The 21,189-nt window shown below is 37.0% G+C and overlaps 2 protein-coding genes across 3 annotated transcripts; both read left to right on the forward strand.

The window, feature by feature from the left end:
- Nucleotides 1–5,127: 5,127 nt before the first annotated feature.
- timm21 (translocase of inner mitochondrial membrane 21) lies at nucleotides 5,128–8,460 on the forward strand. Its single transcript, XM_060862203.1, has 6 exons — nucleotides 5,128–5,683; nucleotides 5,893–5,955; nucleotides 6,046–6,143; nucleotides 6,343–6,416; nucleotides 7,796–7,901; nucleotides 8,043–8,460. The coding sequence occupies exons 1-6, from the start codon at nucleotides 5,386–5,388 to the stop codon at nucleotides 8,133–8,135; spliced, it is 732 nt and encodes a 243-aa protein (XP_060718186.1). The 5' UTR covers nucleotides 5,128–5,385; the 3' UTR covers nucleotides 8,136–8,460.
- A 2,772-nt stretch (nucleotides 8,461–11,232) lies between these two features.
- On the forward strand, nucleotides 11,233–21,114 carry si:dkey-118j18.2 (uncharacterized). 2 transcript variants are annotated; one of them, XM_060861332.1, is made up of 5 exons: nucleotides 11,233–11,528; nucleotides 13,970–14,036; nucleotides 15,158–15,317; nucleotides 16,159–16,288; nucleotides 18,216–21,114. In XM_060861332.1, exons 2-5 carry the CDS (start codon nucleotides 14,017–14,019, stop codon nucleotides 18,401–18,403), a joined length of 498 nt encoding a protein of 165 aa, XP_060717315.1. In that variant the 5' UTR covers nucleotides 11,233–11,528; nucleotides 13,970–14,016; the 3' UTR covers nucleotides 18,404–21,114. The 2 variants fall into 2 exon arrangements, with proteins under 2 accessions (XP_060717315.1, XP_060717316.1); XM_060861333.1 differs by having other exon boundaries at nucleotides 13,974–14,036.
- Nucleotides 21,115–21,189: the final 75 nt, after the last annotated feature.

A 21,189-nucleotide genomic window follows, 5' to 3' on the forward strand; every position in this document is an offset into this window, starting at 1 on the left:
CTGTTTTACTCCATTCTATTCTGTTCTAGTTCCATTTTATTCTATGTTCTGGATTCTCAAGCTTGTTCAAGATTACACCATATCAAAAATTCAGAGTTTAGTTTTTGCTTAGGGATTAAATATATTTAGGATATTTAGATAGATGCAAATGTGCATAGGAAGATGCAGAGCACGAGGAACTGCAAAAAATTACCGGTATGTTGATACACGATATAGCTTTAGCTTGTGAATCCTTCTTGAGAAGGAAATGAGAACTAGAAAATGACATGAATTAAAAGCTCTTGTGTGTTGTCTAGCATAATTGGTGGGAGAGCGCTGTCCCAAAACCCATCATCAACTGTGATGATGGCCAGCTGATGCAGATGGAACAAAATCAGCAGGAATACATAGCATCCCGCTGCCAGAGCTTGATAAAAATCACCACTGTGAACAGACAAAGCCAAGAGGCCATTATAATGCGCATTTGTGGAAGGTCTGAGATCAAGGAAGATCTCAAGACCCTGTCTAGCACGATGGAGACAAACAATAAAGCTAGCATGAGAGAACCAACAAGGCAAAGGAAAGGACTAGAGGTGAAGACTACCGAAATGGAGCATGCAGCTAGCAGGCCATCAGTTCACCTCAAGCCTTTTGTTATTTATAAGCTGTGTTATCTGCTGAAGTTCCAGGACTCGTATGTATTTAATCACCATCTTTAATATTACCCTCTTTAAAAGATTCACCTTTTTGACTTTGAGGATACAGTATTTATCATGACTTACTGTAATAACGGCCTCCCAGATACATTTATCTCACGCTAAGCCATCATTCATTGCAGGCTGAAAAAATTACAGGGGCTGAAAATTGTACATGCTTTGGCTGAGAAGAATCCTGAAATTCTGCTGCCCAGTTTACATGACATCTGCCTGGCTGTGCTCCAGGAGGTAGCATAAACATCATACACACACAAACAGACAGACAGACAGACACAGACAGACAGACAGACAGACAGACACACACAGACAGTCAGACAGACAGACACACACACACACACACACACGTGCATATAGACAGAAGTCCATACCAACTTACCTTTTTCATAAATCCTTTGAGGTAAAGTGTTATTAAAGGTCAAGTCAACATTAATATTTGAACCTTTTGTAAACATTTAGCAACCTCTTCAACATGGTAGCATTTGATTTCAGAAACTCCATATAAATATTAATTTCACTAATATCTAGTGCACCATTGCACTAATATTTAGTGATCATAATTAAAGAACCTCAGTGCTGTTCCTTAGATTAAAGACATACCTCTCTCGCATACCATAGGTCTGTAATCGGCACTCAAGAGTGACGCATGCTGCCATTCGTACCATGACACACCTATTTGACCATCTTAGGAATGACATGGACAATGAATGTCAGATCACAGCCGCTGTCTTGCTGGACAGATTCAGCGAGTCCACTGAGGTAATCAGAGAGGCATTGGACCTGGCGCTTATGGAAATGGTGTACAGCTGCTCACCTGTACATGTCACGAACGCTTTACTGAAGGGAGGAGTTAGGTAAATAGATTATTCTTTTAACCTTGAGATATGCATAAATAATGTTAAGAAAACAAAACTTACTTATATTTCTTTGCTTTAGTTAATTGATAAAAAAAAATCAGCTTATGATTCTGTGTTTTGTTTTCCAGTCATGTGGACCCTCTTGTGAGAAACCACATGATGCAGTGCCTGTTTAAACACATTCAGATCACTGGCACTTCACACTTGGTGATGGAGAATGCGAGCACCACACGAAGCTTCCTTTTTGCTCTCAGCAAATTAGCTCAAGACCCTGAAATGGAAGTGAGGTGGGTGACTGACTTCCTCTCACTCTTCCTCTTCCAGTACAATTCATTGTTTAGCTCACTTCAGTTAAAATCCTGCTATATTTTTCTTTATTTGCAGGTCAGTTGTCCAGAACATACTTCTTTTTTCAGACATAGAAAAAAAAATTATTAAAATGATAGACATTTTTGTGCCAGAAAACGACAGACGGGGAATCAAAGAATTAACTAACAAGTTCAGATCAAGAATACGTAATGCAAAAGACACCGTTAGTGAGCATCAATAATTAGGTTTACATTGCTCACTTAAACAGTACACTTTAAGCCTTGAAGCAATGAAGCCACCAAAGTGAAGCGCCTAGCCTCACCTGTTGAAAGCATTTATGAGCTGGTTCATCTGCTGGAGTTCCAGGACTCGTATGTATTTAATCACAATCTTTAATATTACCCTCTTTAAAAAATTCACCTTTTTGATTTTGAGGATACAGTATTTATCCTGACTTACTGTAATAACAGCCTTCCTGATGCATTCGTCTCACTCCAAGGAATCATTCATTGCAGGCAGAAAAAAATCACAGGGGCTGAAACTGGAATGTGCTTTGGCTAAGAAGAACCCTGATATTCTGAATTCTGGTGCCCAGTTTACATGATGTCTGCCTGTCTGTGCTCCAGGAGGTAGCACACACACACACACACTACATTTACATTTACAGCACTTACAGTAGCAGTTGCCATTATCCAAAGCAATGTACAAAAGTTGTTGTGTATATATACACTCCCCTCCATGTTACCTGATATGAGCGCCCTTCAAGATAGGAAGCAAACCATTTCCACTCTGATCCACAAATCCCAAGACTCCTAAGGTTGGATAAGTGAATATTGTGGTTGACCGTATCAAACGCTGCTGAAAGGTAAAGGAGAATGAGGACGGATAATCTAGCAGCATGTAGTTTCTCAGAGACATCCAAAAGGGCTGTCTCTATGGAATGAGCTGCTTTAAAGCCAGACTGGTTGGGATCTGTGTTCAAGAATTTTTGAAAGAAACGAGAGAAGTGTTACCGGTCTGTAGTTACTGATATCTGATGGATCCAGAGCAGGTATCTTTAGGATGGGAATAACCCTTGCTCTTTTGAAGGTAGTTGGTACATGACCAGATGCTATGGATATAGTGATGATAGTGGTAATGAAGGGCAGAAGGTCCTTAGTGGAAGGGAATGGATCCAACGGGCAGGTGGTAGGATTGCAAGACTGGACTAGTTGTAAAATCTCTTCTGCTGCTACAGCTGAGAAATGCGACAACAAAGGAGTAGGGGAATCCAGACTGTGGGATGTAGGTGCAGTCAGGGCAGAAATGAAGTTCCTGTAGATCTCCTCAATCTTTTCATGGTAGAAAGAAGCAAAGTCATCTGCAGTCAGGAAGGATGAAGCAGGTGGAGCCGGGGGGTTGAGTAGAGAAGAGATGATGATGTGGAGCTTCCGAGAATCTTGTGCCGAAGCACACTAGACACACACTAGACACTAGACAGAAGTCCATTCTAACTTACCCTTTTTTATAAAAGCCTTTAAAGTGAAGTGTTAAAGGTCAAGTCAACATTAATATTGGGCCTTTTGTAATCATTCAGTAAACTCTTCAACATGGTAGAATTTGTTTTCAGAGACTCCAGAAAAATGCAATTTTCACTGATATTAGTGAAATATTGCAATAGGAGTTAAAGACAGACTCTGTGCTCTCTCGCATACCTCAGGTGTATAACGGGCACTCAAGACTCAAGCCATTTTTGTGTCGGAAAACGACAGATGGGCAATCAAAGAATTAACCAGCAAGTTTGGATGAAGAATACTCAATGCAAAAGACAACGGCAGTGAGAAAAAACGAGCTCTCTAAATCTGAACACTGCTAAGTGTAACTTGGAAGTCAGTCATTATTTTACACAAGTACAGCTTATTTATATTTCCATATATTTATACACTTACACGGTTCCCTGGAGGATTAACGGTTAGTCTTCGGTGGTCTCACTACCACTGGTTAGGTTGGATTTCCAGTCAGGAAACCAAACCCAGATAACACTAAGTATATATCACTTATGTGGTTACATATGGTTGCTTGAATTTCCTCCAGGATAAATAAAGTATCTATCTATCTATCTATCTATCTATCTATCTATCTATCTATCTATCTATCTATCTATCTATCTATCTGTCTGTCTGTCTGTTTGTCTGTCTGTCTGTCTGTCTGTTTATCCATATCTCTTACTGATACCAAACTGTTACGTGTTACGTTTTTCCGATCTAGTACCACAGCTAAAACACCCCAAAACAAACATTTATACTACTAAAATACAAAAATATGTTCATAAATTATAAAATATAAAGAAAATCCTTCAAACTCTGCTGCTCAAGATCGGCTGCTACATTACTACATCACTAGAGAGCAGAACGACTTTACAACAGTTTCAGTGCTTTTATTGTTAATTTTATTATAATTAAAAAAGAGTTGATATAAAAAAATTGCTGCCACTAGCTTTTTTTTTATTGCAGCCTGGTTTACAGTCAAAATGGGCTGATTTATTTTGTCCTTTTTACATAATTACATGTGCAATAACCTTACATTTATTTGTTACCACCTCCATTCTAGTACATCCCTGTGTCTCTATTCTATGTATTCTATTCTATTCTATCATCTAAAGCACTGTACATACAATTTCTTTTTCAATTCTTTCTGTCTATTTGTATTTACATATGTGTATTTTATTTTTATTGTCTCTGTGTTGTCTCTGTGTACTGGAAGCATATGACACTAATACAAATTCCTTGTATGCACAAGCATAATTGGCAAAAAAAAAAAAAAAAGCTTCTGATTCTGATTCTGATTCTAATTACACACAATAAATATCTACTTAAATGCTGACAGTTATGATCATTGTGCGTATTTATGCAGCAGTTAATAGCGATAACTCGTGCAATAGCAACTTAATTACTTAGTTTAGATATTTAAGAGAATCACATATCTTGCAAATGTATGTTATTAATCAGACCTTGAATACTAAGTTTATTTACAAATGAAATAAGGCGTTGGAAAACTACAACTACCATGAACACTTGCGAATCACAGCGTTGTATAGATATATCATTGTTATTATTAATATTAATAACATTATTATCGTTGTTCTTCTTATTATTATTCTTATTGTTATTGTTAGATAATAGAATAATATAAATAACATTATAGTCACTAGTATTCTGAGCGTGCTTTCAAAGAGAAATATGTAAAGATGTTTTAAGAGGTCAATACGCTTTTATTTTGAAGGTAGAGCTAAGTCTAGTGCTAATGGTGTTGTCGGTGTCTTCAGAGAAAAAAAAAGGTCGAGATTTTGCGTTTTGTTGAAAAAGAAGAGCTTTATGTGTAGACATTTCTGGAGGAAAAACTAATAAATAAATAAATGAATAAATAAATGCAGCTAGGCATTAGTTTTATGCTAGCGAAGCTAACTAACTAGCCGAGGACGTAGCTAAGCTTAGCTGAGCCGCTAGGCTGTAATTGACGTATAACATTGGACATTAATAGCGGTTATAATGCTTTATTCACTCATGTTCCGACTCGGCAAACCGTCATACTGTGTACAGATGTTAAGTCGTGTCACTTCCACCTGTTCTCTATCAGCTTTGCATTTGCATAACACAGATTTAATTAGCTTAAATAAATCTCCCAGGGCGCAGTTTGCTTGTGAGCACCAACATAATGTTTTACTTCAAATGAGAAATGTTCATACTGCAGCTGAGAGCAGAAATAAAGCTCAAAGTCAACACAGAGAAAAAGAGATGTTAGTCTCCAGCACTAAGCCATCTTCAGGACTCTCTGCTGCACAGAAAGGTAGTAAAATAACAACATACTAAACAGCAATAGTCACTGAAGTCTTCAGTTTTGTTACTGAACACTTTTCAATTTTGTTACTGAACACTTTTCAATTTTGTTACTGAAAACTTCAATTTTGTTACTGAACACTTCTATTTTGTCACTGAACACTTTTCAGTGTTGTCACTGAACACTTTTCAATGTTGTTACTGAACACTTTGTAACAGTGAAGCAGGCTGGCAGAGACTTCACATATCTGATCGTGGTGCTTGTTGGACTTGGAGTTACAGGTGAAGTTCATGGTCAATAAAAATCACCCTCAATTCCTTGTTATTTTATAGGCTGGAATTTATAAACACTAACATTTTGCTTCCTCATAGGAGGACTTATGTATGTCATCTTCCAAGAACTCTTTTCATCATCAAGTCCCAGCAAAATCTACAGCAAAGCCTTTAACAAATGCAAGTCGCACCCAGAGGTAGGCGAGTACACTGCGGAGGAATGTTTGTGGACACCTGAACATCACATCCATCCTTTTTTAAGTCTCCAGTTGTTGTTATATGGAAATTTAATATTATAGTTATTTGGAAAAACGAGTCATAAATGAAGCAGCGTATTTATTATATATTAAAGAATTCCTGAATACGATTTTGTCCTGCACTCTTTATGGGTTGCAGGTAATCGGAGCTTTTGGAGAGCCCATTAAAGCCTACGGAGAGACCACACGCCGTGGACGGAGACAGCAAGTTAGGTAAAAGCTTAGTCTTTATAGTTAGGATTGGATTGCAAGTTTGTGTAAATCGGATCACATTTCTAACCCTGACATTCGAATAAAGAATAGTAAAGTAAAGAATAAAACATTTGGGTGGCACGCTGTTGGAGGATTTGTGCCTATACTACAGTATAGGTGAATGCTCAAATCTGATCGTTCATTTTATGTAACCGCACAGGAAGTGCTGGCTATGGAAAACAATAGGTTAATATTGATGTGCTCAACTGTATCATGAGTGTAAACAGGAAGTAACTGATGTTCCACAACATTAAATCTAATTAACTAAAAAAATGTATTGATAAAATAAACGTTGCTGTTGTTATCACTGCTCCCTGCTCCGGGTCGCAACAGTGTATTATCTGATCCACATATTTGGCACAGATTTCCTTCCTTGACGTAACCTTCCCATTCTATCCAGGCTTTGTATCAACACTTAGAGTTAAAACTTCAATGCCAGGGTTGTGTACTCTGCACATGAATTGAACCTAGACTGTGGTGGTGAGAGCGTGGGATCCTGCCGCTGGACCACCAAGGACATGATTAATATAACATTGTAATCTTTCTTATGTTGCTGTGGTATAAAACCATTGCTCATAATGCTGGTCTGTCCTGCCCCAGTACACATTATTATTTATTGCACATATACAATCAGTAGCAAGGTGATGTGGTGCAGTCTAACACAAAGTTATCAAGTTTTCCAATAATAGCAGGTCCCAACAGGTCTTATTCTTTTTATATGACAGGAGTTTGCCAAATATGATTTTTTTTAATGAATCAAAAATACCATGTATTATTAATACTTGTACTATTTATTCAGTTATATAAACGTTTAATGTTGTGGAAGCTTTAATAAAGTACAGTAAAAGTTCCTATTATCACTAAGTGTAGACCAGCTATAATCAGTCATTTCTTCACCCAACTCTTTTTTTCCCCCTCTCTTATAGATAAACCTCTTCATGTTACAAAGAAACAATAACATTTTCTCGAAGAAAGAACTTTAAATTTAAAGAATTCAGTTAAAATATTAACTTTCAGCTTCAGCTCTGCCTGCACTGACACTGAAGACTCCTTCCTCCGTTTAATAATGTCTCCTCCCAATAAATAAATGTCTCCTCCCAAAAAATTTTACAGTATCAACAATTGCACATTTTTTTATTAGTTTATGTAATGTGTACATGTTACAAGACCTTGTGGATTCGTTAGTGCTTTAAATAACAGGTGGAACTACTGTCAGAGCTTCTGTTATTAAAAATGGTTCAACGCTTTGTGAAAAATCATCAGTGCTGTGCTAAAAACAAAATACCATTAACCAGTCGGTGATGTGAAAGACATGAACGGAGCCTGTGATCTTTCTCCAGTCATATTGAATACATGAAGGATGGACAGAAGCACATGAGGCTGAAATTCTACATTGAGGGTTCAGAGCCTGGACTGCGTGGCATTGTGCACTCTGAATCACGAGAGGTAAAGTTTGATTCTTTAGTCATGTTAAAAGCACCATACATATTGTGTATGTATACACACGTTTGCCATTTTGGTATGCAGGACCACTCGTTATTTTTACTGCTGTGCTGAGAAATTGTACCATGTTTCTTCATTTCCCAGAATCAGGAAAGCGGAAAATATGAATTCCGTTACATATTTGTGGAGGTGGACACATACCCCAGGAGGACCATCGTGATTGAGGACAACAGATGAGAAGGAGGATTTGAAAAAATGTGAATCGATGTCAGTTCATTGACACAGCTGCTTTACTTGCAGCGTAGCCAAAGTAGCTGCAATATTATTTTTTAATCATTCAAAAAACAGAATTAAATCATTTCTGATTCAGATTTCAGAATATAGCTAGTTTAGCTTTATGGTGTTTCTGTGATCTGATCATGAAAAGCTATGTTTGAGGTGATTCACTTCAAGTAACTATAAGAAATGTGTTAAGATTTTTTGGGAAACTTTTGGATAACAAAAATAAATATTGTATTGCACTTAAATGAAGGTTTGGCAATAAAATATTGTGTGAATATGCCTTTATGATGTGACTTGCTGTGACTTGCTATTTCTTAAACCTCTGATAAAATTCTAAGCTGTATTTTTTTTCAAGCCAGCAGGGGGCGGTATTCCGTAATGATTTCTCTGTAGGTTTACATGCAATTAAATAATTCGTTAATAATAGGTTTGATGGCTCGGTTAGATTTAAAAACATTCGTGATCAAAAAATAATAATAATATAAATAAATAAATAAATAAATAAATGATAATGAACCAGCAAAGATGGAAAGATAGACAATTCATTCATCCCAATGGGAAATTCACAAATTCCAAGTGTCCACATACTTAGGCAATAAGACATTAGTCTTCACTATTAGTTCTACTTGACCTTAGTGCTGCATTCGACACTATAGATCACAACATTCTCCTAGATCGCTTACAAAATTACACAGGTATTCATGGACAGGCTTTAAGTTGGTTTAGATCCTACCTGTCTGATCGATACCATTTTGTAGAATTAAATGGTGAATCCTCCAGTTTATTACCAGTTAATTATGGGGTCCCTCAAGGATCAGTTCTAGGACCTCTGCTTTTCTCGATATACATGCTTCCATTAGGGAACATTATTAGAAGACATGGGATTAGCTTCCATTGCTATGCTGACGACACACAGTTATACATCTCATCAAAACCAGATGAAATAACTAAATTGTCGAAATTAACTCAATGCCTTAGAGAGATAAAAGACTGGATGAGCTGTAACTTTCTGTTGTTAAACTCTGATAAGACAGAAACACTACTTATAGGCCCAAAAACTAGTACACAGAAACTCTCACAACTTAATTTCCAATTAGAGGGATGTACTGTTACTAGTAGCTCGACAGTGAAAGACCTGGGTGTTATATTAGACAGTAACTTGTCTTTTGAAAATCATGTCGCCCAAACCACAAAAACAGCCTTCTTCCACCTTAGAAATATTGCCAAGCTGAGAAACATCCTGTCTGTATCTGATGCTGAGAAGCTAGTTCATGCTTTCATGACCTCTAGACTGGACTATTGTAATGCATTACTAGGTGGTTGTCCTGCATCTTTAATAAATAGGCTACAGTTAGTCCAAAATGCAGCGGCCAGAGTTCTCACTAGGACAAGAAAGTATGACCACATAACCCCAATTTTATCATCTCTACACTGGCTACCTGTTAAGTTTAGAATTGATTACAAACTGCTGCTACTTACGTACAAGGCTCTTAATGGTTTAGCTCCCATGTATCTAACTAGTCTTCTAACATGTTACAATCCTTCACGCTCTCTGAGATCACAAAACTCAGGACTCCTGGTAGTCCCCAGAATATCTAAGTCTACTAAAGGCGGAAGAGCGTTCTCTTATTTAGCTCCCAAACTTTGGAATAGTCTTCCTGATAGTGTTCGGGGCTCAGACACACTTTCACAGTTTAAATGTAGATTGAAAACTCATCTCTTTAGTCAGGCGTACACATAATACATCCCATAAATATTGTGCACTATCACACTAGACTTGCACATTCTTATGAACAGCAGATATGTTAATCCCTCTGCACTGCTCTTCTCTTCTCTTTTTCTACCCATGCTGAGACACCCATGCTAAGATCGTCTTCCGTGCGTTGAAATTTTTGGACCTCCACTGAGACAAGGCTGACTCTGTGAGAACCCTGAGACATCTACAGATCTACCGGCTCCAGTTGGACTCTGTGATACTTGTATATTTGTAACCACACCATCTGTGTGAGGATGGGTTCCCCTTGAGTCTGGTTCCTCTCAAGGTTTCCTCCTTTACCAATCTAAGGGAGTTTTTCCTTGCCACTGTTGCCTGAGCCCTCAGACTTGCTCATTGGGGACAAATACACATACACACATACATACATACATACACACTGTGAACTGTATATATCTTGAATTTTTATTATATTAATTCTTTATACTTCTCCTTATGTTTATCTTTTGTTTTATGTTTATGTTCTGTAAAGCTGCTTTGTGACAATGTCCATTGTAAAAAGCGCTATACAAATAAACTTGAATTGAATTGAATTGACATAGAATAAATGCTTAAAAATAAATAAATAAACAAACAAACAAAAATAAATAAAGTAAAAAAGTAATAAAAAATCTGTTCATTTTAATGTTTAGGGAAAATTAAACAGTATTTTTAGAATCTGTAATTTATTTGTATTGACGAAAATGGACGCATGGGTTAAAACCATAACACTACAAAAATCACCCCACAGAACCGTGTAGAAATATTGTGGAATTAACGACCTCTATAACATTTAGAAGTTTATCTGCATCTGCTTGGTGTTTGGCAGCTTTATAAGCGGCCCACACCTTCCTCGTTTCACTAAGACACATGGGTCGTGTCTCAAATCGACTGGTTCCCTATGTAGATAATTACAGAATGGAAAAAAGAATAAAACATGCAGCACTAACACACCATTTATGAGACAGTGTATGTAGGCTGGCAAAACAACATATTACCCGTTCAGTCAATGAATATAAAAAAAGCAACAATATAGTATCTAAGAATACTAAAAAAAAATAGAAACAATAATATCAAGATAATAACAATAATAATATTTTTTAAAACATAAAGCAAACACGTATCCATGCTACATTTGTACATATTGCTTGTTGTAATCTTATTCCAATCGAATAATTTTATTTAAATACATATGTTTTTTTTAGCTGATTTATCAAATCAAGTACCCTAGAAAATGACCAAATACCTAGTGTGCACTCCACACGCAGGTGATTTGGGACGCGCCCTTTTTGTGTGTGTGCGTTACGGAAGTTGGCCATCCAAAAAAGATTTGTTAATGTAAAGAGCTTCAAAAACAAGCAAACACCGAGCTAAGCGATTGTGCCACGAACACGTACGCAGTACCTGAAAACAGAAAAGAGCTTCTAAATCCGAAGGAGAACCGTGTTATTATTGTTTCCGATACGGTTATTTACACACGCTGTTGTTTAGCCGTTAAACACGAGACACATTCCTCGGTTAGCTGGAAAATAAACAAACGCAATGCTAACGGCTAACGGCTAATGGACTGTAGATAACGAGCACCGCGGCGCGAGGTGGGTCATTTTCTGTCAATTTAATAAAGCGCTATTTATTTAAATTTATTTAGTATTTATCTGAGAAAATAAATTGGTGTTACTGTATTAAAGCGGCGTGAAGCAAATCCGACAGACTGCTAATGGAAATCTAAGCTAAGAGGCTAAGCTAACCCTGATAGCCAATGTTGTTCTAATATAATCGTTATACGTTACTACACGGTGACTAGCAGGAAGCTAATTTACCTCCTACTTCAATATTCAGTGTGTTTGGAGTTATATATGCTTTTATATAGAAGAGTAATATATACACCACGTACTTTAAAAGACGATTAAGGGATCTTAATTCATCAATATTTAAATAGTTTTAATGATTTGACATTATTAAATTTGTTCATGAACAAATAAAGACTGATATAAAAGTGTAAAATAAGTATAAAACTGTATGTAGATATGAATATAGACTCCACAGAAAGCATGAAATTGTATGGCGTCAGTGTTGTTGCTTTGAAGATTTTAATGATTGAATGTAACACAGGACGATAATGTGTGTGTGTGTGTGTGTGAGTGAAAGCGTGTGTAAATGTGGTTTTTAAACGTGCTCTGGGGACTTCCAGTGTGTCAAGCTTAGATCTGGTTTGTAAGAGGAAAGTTCATGAAACTCTTAATAGTTGATGAAAAAAACGTTTCCTAATATGGAGCTTTGTAGTGAGGAACAAAATTACCACGTAACATGTTCCAGGTTTAAAAGATGAAGGAAAAAAAAATACGAATACAACCCCAGAAATAGAGCTGGGTGATATGACAATACAGTATTGATCTTGTGATAAATGACACAAATTTATTTTATTTTTTTTGTATGGTGTTTTTAACTGTGGACGTTGTCACAGAGCTGCTTTACAGAAATATATATATATAAAATAAAAATATATATTTATTTTTAATCAATCTCTAATAAGCAAGCTAATGATGGTGGTGTCAAGGACAAATTCCCTTAGTTGATTATTAGTTAGAGATTTTGAAATGAAATGAAACCCATCCTCATCTGGTGGATGTAACACGAATCACTGTTCCGTTTACAACACCGATCGACTCCACAGTTACGTTTTAGCCAATGTTAAACCCTTATTTATATTTATATACTTTATATACTCATTTATATTCTACTTGTGTTTCCTTCTTTGCCTTGTTGGATGTCTAAATACCACAGCTTTGTGCAATTCTCAACTCTGATTGGTCAGAATGTGCTAATGAATGATCTTCAACTGTTTCATATTTGTCATATCACATATTTTTTTCATATTTCAAATCACCCTAACTAAATCGTACACTCCTTTCTATAGTGAAAATGCATTCAAAGGAACTTATTAGGGATTGCGTTATATTTGTACTTAATAGAATCTGAGATCAGAATTAGTTTGTCACAGATTGAGTTGTATCTCATATGATATGAGTTTCCCAAAGTTACCAGATGGTCTACTATTTCCAGTAGATTTTAGATTTTTTTAGACACATTTTAGAGAGCTGTTTAAAAAAAAAGTGAAAGAACACATCAAAGGAATGGTACATTTAATTATTTGGTAGATATTTTTTAAGGAACAACACCGATTGACTTAATGAAAGAAAGGTGAAATTGATCAGGAAGATTGCTTATGGTTACTGTGAGCATAATTATGGAGCAACAAGGTTATGTGATGTGTTACTATGTGCCAGTACTTTCTACATATTTTTAAGTATATACTTTTATGTACTTAGTATATATATGCAGCAATAATGCAGCAAAAACCCAAGATATTGATTAAAACAATCTGTTCTATCAAACACAAAAGTTGATGTTCTGATTGATTTTTTTTTTTTTTTTAAGTAACATTTCTAAAAGTTTGAGAACTTTTTAGTGGGGGAACTTTGAAAAGGATTTGAAGTCTCCAGGAGTTTTTTCCTTTCAGTTTCTTTTTGTCTTTATGTTATTGAGGGGAGGGAGGAAAGTGAGGCTGTTGGGGAATTACCATTTAGAGCTGCTACAGCCTGATAACAGGAGCTATGTTTTTGTAACAGCTTGCAGACATTCTACAAGATTAAATATAAGGTTGAAAAAAGTGTGACGTCATTCAGTTATAAGTAAAAAAACTTTAAATGTTGACCAGTTTTTGACCAACAACTCATGGTTAATAGTTAACTTCAATAGTAACTATTTTCATGGAAAATAATTAACTTCAGGGCAGTACCAGTAACTCAGTTTTGCATCAGGTCACAGCAATAACCCTGTGGTTGAATATGTTCCTATAGCATTTTATTTCTTACACACACACGCACACACACGCCCACAAAGTGTGCAATCTGCACCACAGAAAAACTGATGTGAACACAAATGTGTGAGCATAAAGTCTTAGATATAGAATTTTTCATTAAACATTTAACTTTTATTTTACTTTTAAACAGTAAAATGGTTATTCTATTTTCAGCCAGACTGAAGATTATGAAGACTGATTCAGACTGAGAAGGTTAAACTATGGAGCTGTACTGGTACATGTAAGTCAGATCTCACTCTCTCTCTCTCTCTCTCTCTCTCTCTCTCTCTCTCTCTCTCTCTCTCTCTCTCTCTCTCTCTCTCTCTCTCTCTCTCTCACTCTCACTCTCTCTCTCACTCTCTTATTTACTCACTCACTCATTCACTCACCCACCTTTGAACTCCCAGAGAACCTACATCCTTGATCGCCGTTTAATGAGGTTACAATTAGTCGTCATCTTTAACATAAAGCGAGACTCATATTAGGGTGTGACAGCTTTGACCTTACAGTCAGAAGGTAGAGCTTCATTAAAACCATGTTCATGCCAATCAACTCTTTAAACAACTCTTAATACTCACTAACTCTGTTAATCAGCTGTTCTCATTCAAATAATACTCCACAAAACTACATTTAGAAACCTATGGATTAACTATAGATAATGATCTTAAAGAAAACTGGCGAACGTTCTTCTTTTGCTTTCCCCTACTTGTTGCTTGATGAATCATTTCTCTCCTGATGGATGAAGAACTCTTCCAGGAGATGACCACGCATTCCCCATCCACACGGTGCCACAGCTCACTGAATTGTCTGATCAGTATGAACATTTTGTTAACCATTTGCAACAGACCACAGTCACCAGATCTCAGTCTAATTGAACACCTGTGAAAGATTTTGGACGTGTTGGACAGCGTTTTTCACCACCGTCATTAAAACAGCAAATAAACGAATATCTTGATGAAGTTTCAGTTCAAAACCATTCAGAAGACAAAAGCACAGTGAAGCTGTTCTGACTGCCTGTAGTGATAAAGGACTTTACTTTCGTACTTGAAATTGTCACCAGGCTGTATAAAACTCTTAGCTCAGCTTTGATTATTTTTAACCGTTTCCTAGAATTTTAAAGCAATTCATCATTATAGCAACGAGTTTCTTTGTTATATATAAATTAAATATTAGTAGAGAAACTAGAGATAAAAAAATCCCTATTAAAATAATTATATATGGATAAATTGTGTATGACAAAGTAAGTGAAAAATACCTACGGACATCACAGCAGACTGTCTTTTGATTATTACAGTTCTGTAATAACCTGAGATGATTTGCTTTGAATGAAGCTTTGTCTACATGTCTTATTCGTCTTTGCAGAGTTGTCATAATATTTATTATGATAAAGATCTTCTTCTACGTCTGCTGGTACCGCTCAAGACAGAGGCAGCTGGCCGCATATCTCAGTAATCCACGCAACGCCCAGATCGTTATTGTGGGAGGAAGAGCATACCTGCACCAGATGTGTGAGAACCAAAACGTACGTACACTGCAGCAATGAGTTCATTAAAGGTGTCTGTTTTTTATTCATGCTAATCTTTTATCCTATTTGGTTATTGAACTTAAGTAAGGAAAACTAAAAAAGAGAATGAATGTTGACATTTAGGTACTTTTAAGAAAAAGTGTATGAACATTCAGTTAAGGAAGACAGACAGCTGTAGCTCACAGTGCCATGTTACATTTCTGGACAGTTTTTTTTTTTAATTTGTGTGTTAAATTTTCTTGCCTGTGTTTTGTAAGATTGATATAAGAATGTGAACAGAATAAAACAGGCTCTTCTCTAAGAAAAAATACTATTGAAGCGTAGACAGGATATCAGTAATGCAGAATATCAGTATATGGACATTAGAAGATAGCTTTAGTCTGTTCAGCTTGTTCCATCATCCACACTTTCTCTTTAGTATTTTTTTTTTTTTTTAAGCTAAATCAAAGCAACTGGGCTGTTTAGAGATTTATAGTCTCTTAATCTCATTTCTACATTTCTTAATTAACATTTAGTTTCATTTAAAATACAAAATCTACCAATTTACTTTAACCATCCATTGTACAGCATCTTTATTTACCTGGGGGGGGGAAGTGGTAGCTCAGTGGTTAAGGTGTTGGACTACTGATTGGAAGTTCAAATAAATAAGATACATGTAAGTCCCTCTGGATAAGAGTGTCTGCCAGATGCCATAAATATACCTAATATTCTACCACCTTCAACTCGGTGTCTCGATGTAGGTCAGGAAATCATAGGCGTGATATAACTGTGTGAAAAAGGAGTGACTTCTGATCTATAATTGTACTTGCTCATGAATTGTTTCTGTTTTCTTTTATAGACGTCAATCTGGCCAAATTGGTACAGTGTTCAGGATGATGGCTCCGTAGGTGAACCCTCCGTTTCTCTTCCTCCTTCTTCTTCCCTCTCTCATCTGGACTTGCCCCCTCCATACGAGGCTGTTTCTGGAGGTAAATCCTACAAGATTCACACCTACACCTACAGGATTCTCTTGGTCACGTTGTGTTGTACGGTCCCCAGTGATAACCCATATAACCCACTTCACTTCATATAGATGACTGTAACAGATTTGTCCATGGGGAGAGGTGAGAGGAAGTGGCTTTAAAAATACTAGCAGGACACTTCCTTGGACTGTGCACATTAACAATAGAGTTGCGTAAGCTACAGTCAGGTGAAAGTGATTAACCGCTGGTCAGTCACTAGTCGTATTGTTATTGCGGGATTAAGGAAGGACTGTGTTCCGCTAATATCGTGGTTCTTCTTTGTTTTGTTTTTGTTTTTTGGACACAACCTGCAATTTAAAGGCCCAGATGCTGATCACACAAGAACTTTCTCAAGTATTCACTCGTGTCAGATAATGAACGCTCGAATGAAACGTTTTTCGTTTGAAAATTAGATTTCTTTTGAAGATGACCAAAGCTTCCTGAGATATTTATATATCGTGAAAATTGGATCAGCGCGACCCGAGCTAATGTACATTCGACTGGAGTTCAAGGAGGAAGAGAGAGCAGGACAGAGACCGAGACAGGGAAGGGGAGACTGAGGGGGGAAAAGCACTCAAGGCTAATTCAGGGTCTTCCAGTGTTACTCTGCTCTAAACACTATTCTCTGCTCAGTATTTCTATTATCAGTTAATGAAGTTTTAACAGTTGCTTTTGTGTATACAAGGCTTTAAGGGGCATTTGAGTGGAATGAAACGGTAAACTGCTGAACGTTAGCTTGCATAGGAATCAGAGGATTCCGAGACATTGTGAAGATCAGGCTGATATTTATCCAGAGTTTCACCATTATTGTGAGTCATAGTGTCAGTATATACAAGTCAATTCCTGTATACAGAGAGCATGCAGGAGTGGTGTTTTGGAAACATGTCATGACTGCACAAAAGGATCTTTATCACTTTACATGTTTCAGTGTTAAACACCAGATGCTGAGACATTTTAATGAACACTCGATCAGAGTTTGGGCTCATCCAGAAGAGCATCAACCAAAAATATTAAACATAACAGTTCTCAGAATAAATTGTGTTCAGTGAATAATCTATGGATAGCTGCCTCACCGATGACAGATTAAAATTCATTCCCGTTTTTAAAGGTCATTACTCCAGTGCTTCTCAATCTTGTCTTGTTGGTGTGTGTAAAAAAATGCAGGTTGGATATCGCAACTTTATCCTTCTGGATTTTACAGGTCGCTTTCCTACTATTTGAGTCTCCATTTCTCCTCCCAGGGAGACGTTCCTCCACTGCAAAGCCACTACACCATAAACGTGTTACATTTCTACCTCTGCTGTCACTCTTGGCACGTTTGTAACTTTAGCATACCCAATGGACCTCAAACACAAAGCAGATCATGGCATTGCTGGAATTGCACAGTTAAAACAAACGACACTGGTTTTGTCTAAGCAGCTTTTGTTTTTGTTTTTTTTAACTGATATCTAAAAGATTTGTGTAAATATACATGGATGGAAACGTAGCTACTGACAATTCATGAAATAATCATCTCAAAAAGAAAGGATTTGATTTTTTTCTATATATACATTACATATGTATATATTTCAATTATTACACAGTTAAAGAAGTCATTCAAACTACAGCTTTTGAGCCGAACCACTACTTAATGGATTTTGCCTTTTCTTTATAAATGACATGAAAACAATAACCTGCCAAGTTTACTATTTGCTTTGGCAACCCGTTTTACACACAACAGAGAACAGTCATAACCAGACAGCTGCAGATGAGCTTCCTTGCAGTTTGTTGCAGAGTTTCTGTGAAATGGACGTTTATTCTTCAGACCTGTCTTTCACAGGGTGTCCAGTATTTCATTTGGAGTGTGCATTTTCTCTTCAGTATGACAGTGTTGCCTTTCTCTCTTCTGCTTTAGCGGACGACCTGAAACCACCTCCGTACAGCGAGTTTGCTCAGAACGACGACACGGACACGTCTCAGAGCATCGCTATCCCAGAGGGCAACAATTCAAGCATCAGCGATGACCCGCCTCCATACACCCCCACCACCAACCAGCACACCAGCATTCAGTGCCAAGCCGAGCCTGAGGGGAGATCCAGCTAGTCTCTTCCAACATCATGTCTCAGTTTTGTTCACAGCAAGGGCTGTACTTCTCCATGCAGTTGCTCAGCGTTTAGTTAGAGACTCATTTATTGTTTGGTCATTTTTACTCTTATTAACGGTGCATGAGGTGGATTCTAGACATGTTAAAAGCTAAGGGGAAACTTTTGGTTTTAAAACAAAAAAGCCTCCTAATTTTCTCTTCTTGATGAAAAGATGGTGAGCTGCTCTAATGTTAATGGGTGCTTTAAGCTCACTCATGCCTTATTTTGGTTTCCTCTTATATAACCAGCATCATGACAATAACACATTTGTGTACCATGTTTTCTAGACCGTATGTCGCATCAGGTACAAGTATGGATTCTTTCTGCTTAGATTAAGCGTTCATATACACGTCGCTTCCTTCACTGTAATGTATCCATTTTCTTATTTTACATGTAGTATGTTCTGCTCCTAAAACAGCACTTAAGCACACCCTAGTGGTATAGACTTTTTTTTTTTTTGTCTACTGAAAATGTGATTACACATTTTCTTTTCATTTTAGACCTTATTTACTTGATAAAGAGCTTTTGCCGGTGTGACCTCTGCTGCTCCATTGCCAGTTTCTGCCAGCAGCTATCTGTCTGTAAGCATCGGAAGCATCAGGGTAATAGTAGTGTGCTCTCTAATAACTCCCTTGTAGCGAGTGAAGTAGAATGCCTTCCATAAAACAAACTCAAAGCTCATAGTCTGGAAAATATGGTTGCACACAGACACACACCACTGCAATGACTTTGTCCTATATGCATTTCAACTTTCTGACATTTATAGATCTAATGACTGCTTTAGTCCAGGGGTGGACAAATGATAAATTCAATAGCTAGCTGTCCTGGCAAGTGTAAAGCTCCAGTGCGTTGCCCAGATTAATATTTCAAACTAATTGACTACGATTTAAAATGACAGTCAGCATAATTTAATAATACATGGATAGCTAGTTATCAATAGAATAATGGAAATAAAAGAAGAATGTTTTAATGCATCAAAATTGTCGAACAACTCTGCTATGAACTACAATGTTCTCAATTCAAATCATGGTATAAATATTACTTAGGGCTGGCTAGGGACTTTCTTCCTTTTTTAAATAAACCGTTTGCATATTTTGCTAGCAGAAGAGTTACATGACAGCATTACACAGGCACTTCGTTTATTTTGTTTGTGTTCTCACTTATTCCATATTTTCTTTTTGTTTTCTGTAAATCTGGCTAGTTAAAATACTGAATTCTCTTCATCTGAAGTGTGTAGTGCAGCAGGCAGTGGGATTCAGAAACATGTCAGTTATCAGCTGTATCAGTGCATTACTTTTATGCATACTCACCTGATAAAAACTTCAGTAGTCTGTATTTAGCACGGTATATTTTGATTTCTCTTGTTCTGCCTACTTGTTGGATGGCTATGGGGTTGAATTCTGCGTTAAAAAAAGCAAAAAAAAAAAAAAAAAAAAGCCTGGACAGGAAATCTGCTAATCCTGGGGCACCTGGGCTCGTGATTTGTCCACCCCTCCTGCATATTCACCCTGAATTGAATGTACTTAATCGTGTAGTTTGACCAGTGCCATGTTAGAATGAGATTTATCAGACCTAGATGTGTTGAGAAACATTTGTTCTCGTCTCTATAAACGTCCAAAGGGAGAGGATTCTGTGCAGAGGTAAACTTTAACCTCATGTTTATGCATAACCTCGCTTAGTATGTGATGACAATTTCTGAAACTATCCTTAAGCACTTTTATGTCAGTGTAATTGCCTTACTTCTGTCTGTGTAAGTAGGCACGTGCCGATAATCGGGGTGTACAGCATAGCTTAATATTCAAGTTACTGTTATCATCATGGACACTTAAAGCTATCAGAACCATCCATGCATTGCATTCTTGAGGAATTAGGTTTGTCTCATTCAGAAGGTTGGGTCCTTTGCCCTGCATACTTCATGTTATGAATGAGACGCGTTTCCTTTTCAGTTAAAATGCTGCTAAGCTTGTGAGAACAGGTCCAGATAACTAATTTATTTTCTTAACTTGATATGATGTTATCGTAACCGTGATAAATGTTCCTCACTTATCGCGATATGACAATGTAAGATCGGCACACGCCTAGTTGTAATGGGCGAATATAATTAACGGTCATCGGAGTCCACGTGGCAGTGATGATGTGAGTAAATTCAGAGAGTATGTCCATCGTACGCTTTTGCTTATCAGGTGTCCGTAATGATTTTATGCGTTTACGGCACACAGTAAGGAACTCGCCTCCTTCTTTTATGATTTCTTTCAGTATGTGTGTTTATTAGTAGATGTTCATATCAATGTTAATGTGTTTTAAATAATGTATGACTGTGCAGTTGCTGTCAAATGTATGAGGTTAACATACACTTACTGGCTAATTTATTAGACACACCTACCTTCTGTGTCTGATGCACCTGTAAAAGTTACTGAACTGAGAACGACCCACTACCCAAATGACCTCTGAGTAGCCAGTGATCCTATGATAGTCCCTTCCCATTAATAGGTGGCTAACATCATCCAGAGCAACTGATGGTGTTCAGTCAGTATTAATACACCTGTAAAGTGGTCTGTATGGTAGGTGAGTCTGATAAAATGGTCAGTAAGTAGCGATCATATAATAAACTGGCAACTCAGTGTAATGGGATCAATACTTTTTTATTATTAAAGCCTCTTGGTAAAACAAGATCTCTGTCTATGTTAGTTAGTGCTCCGTCAAATACTATAATTGGAGATTGATAAACAACTCAAACATCCCAAT

Source organism: Tachysurus vachellii, chromosome 25 (genome assembly GCF_030014155.1).
Source record: "Tachysurus vachellii isolate PV-2020 chromosome 25, HZAU_Pvac_v1, whole genome shotgun sequence".
Taxonomy (NCBI): Eukaryota; Metazoa; Chordata; class Actinopteri; order Siluriformes; family Bagridae; genus Tachysurus; species Tachysurus vachellii.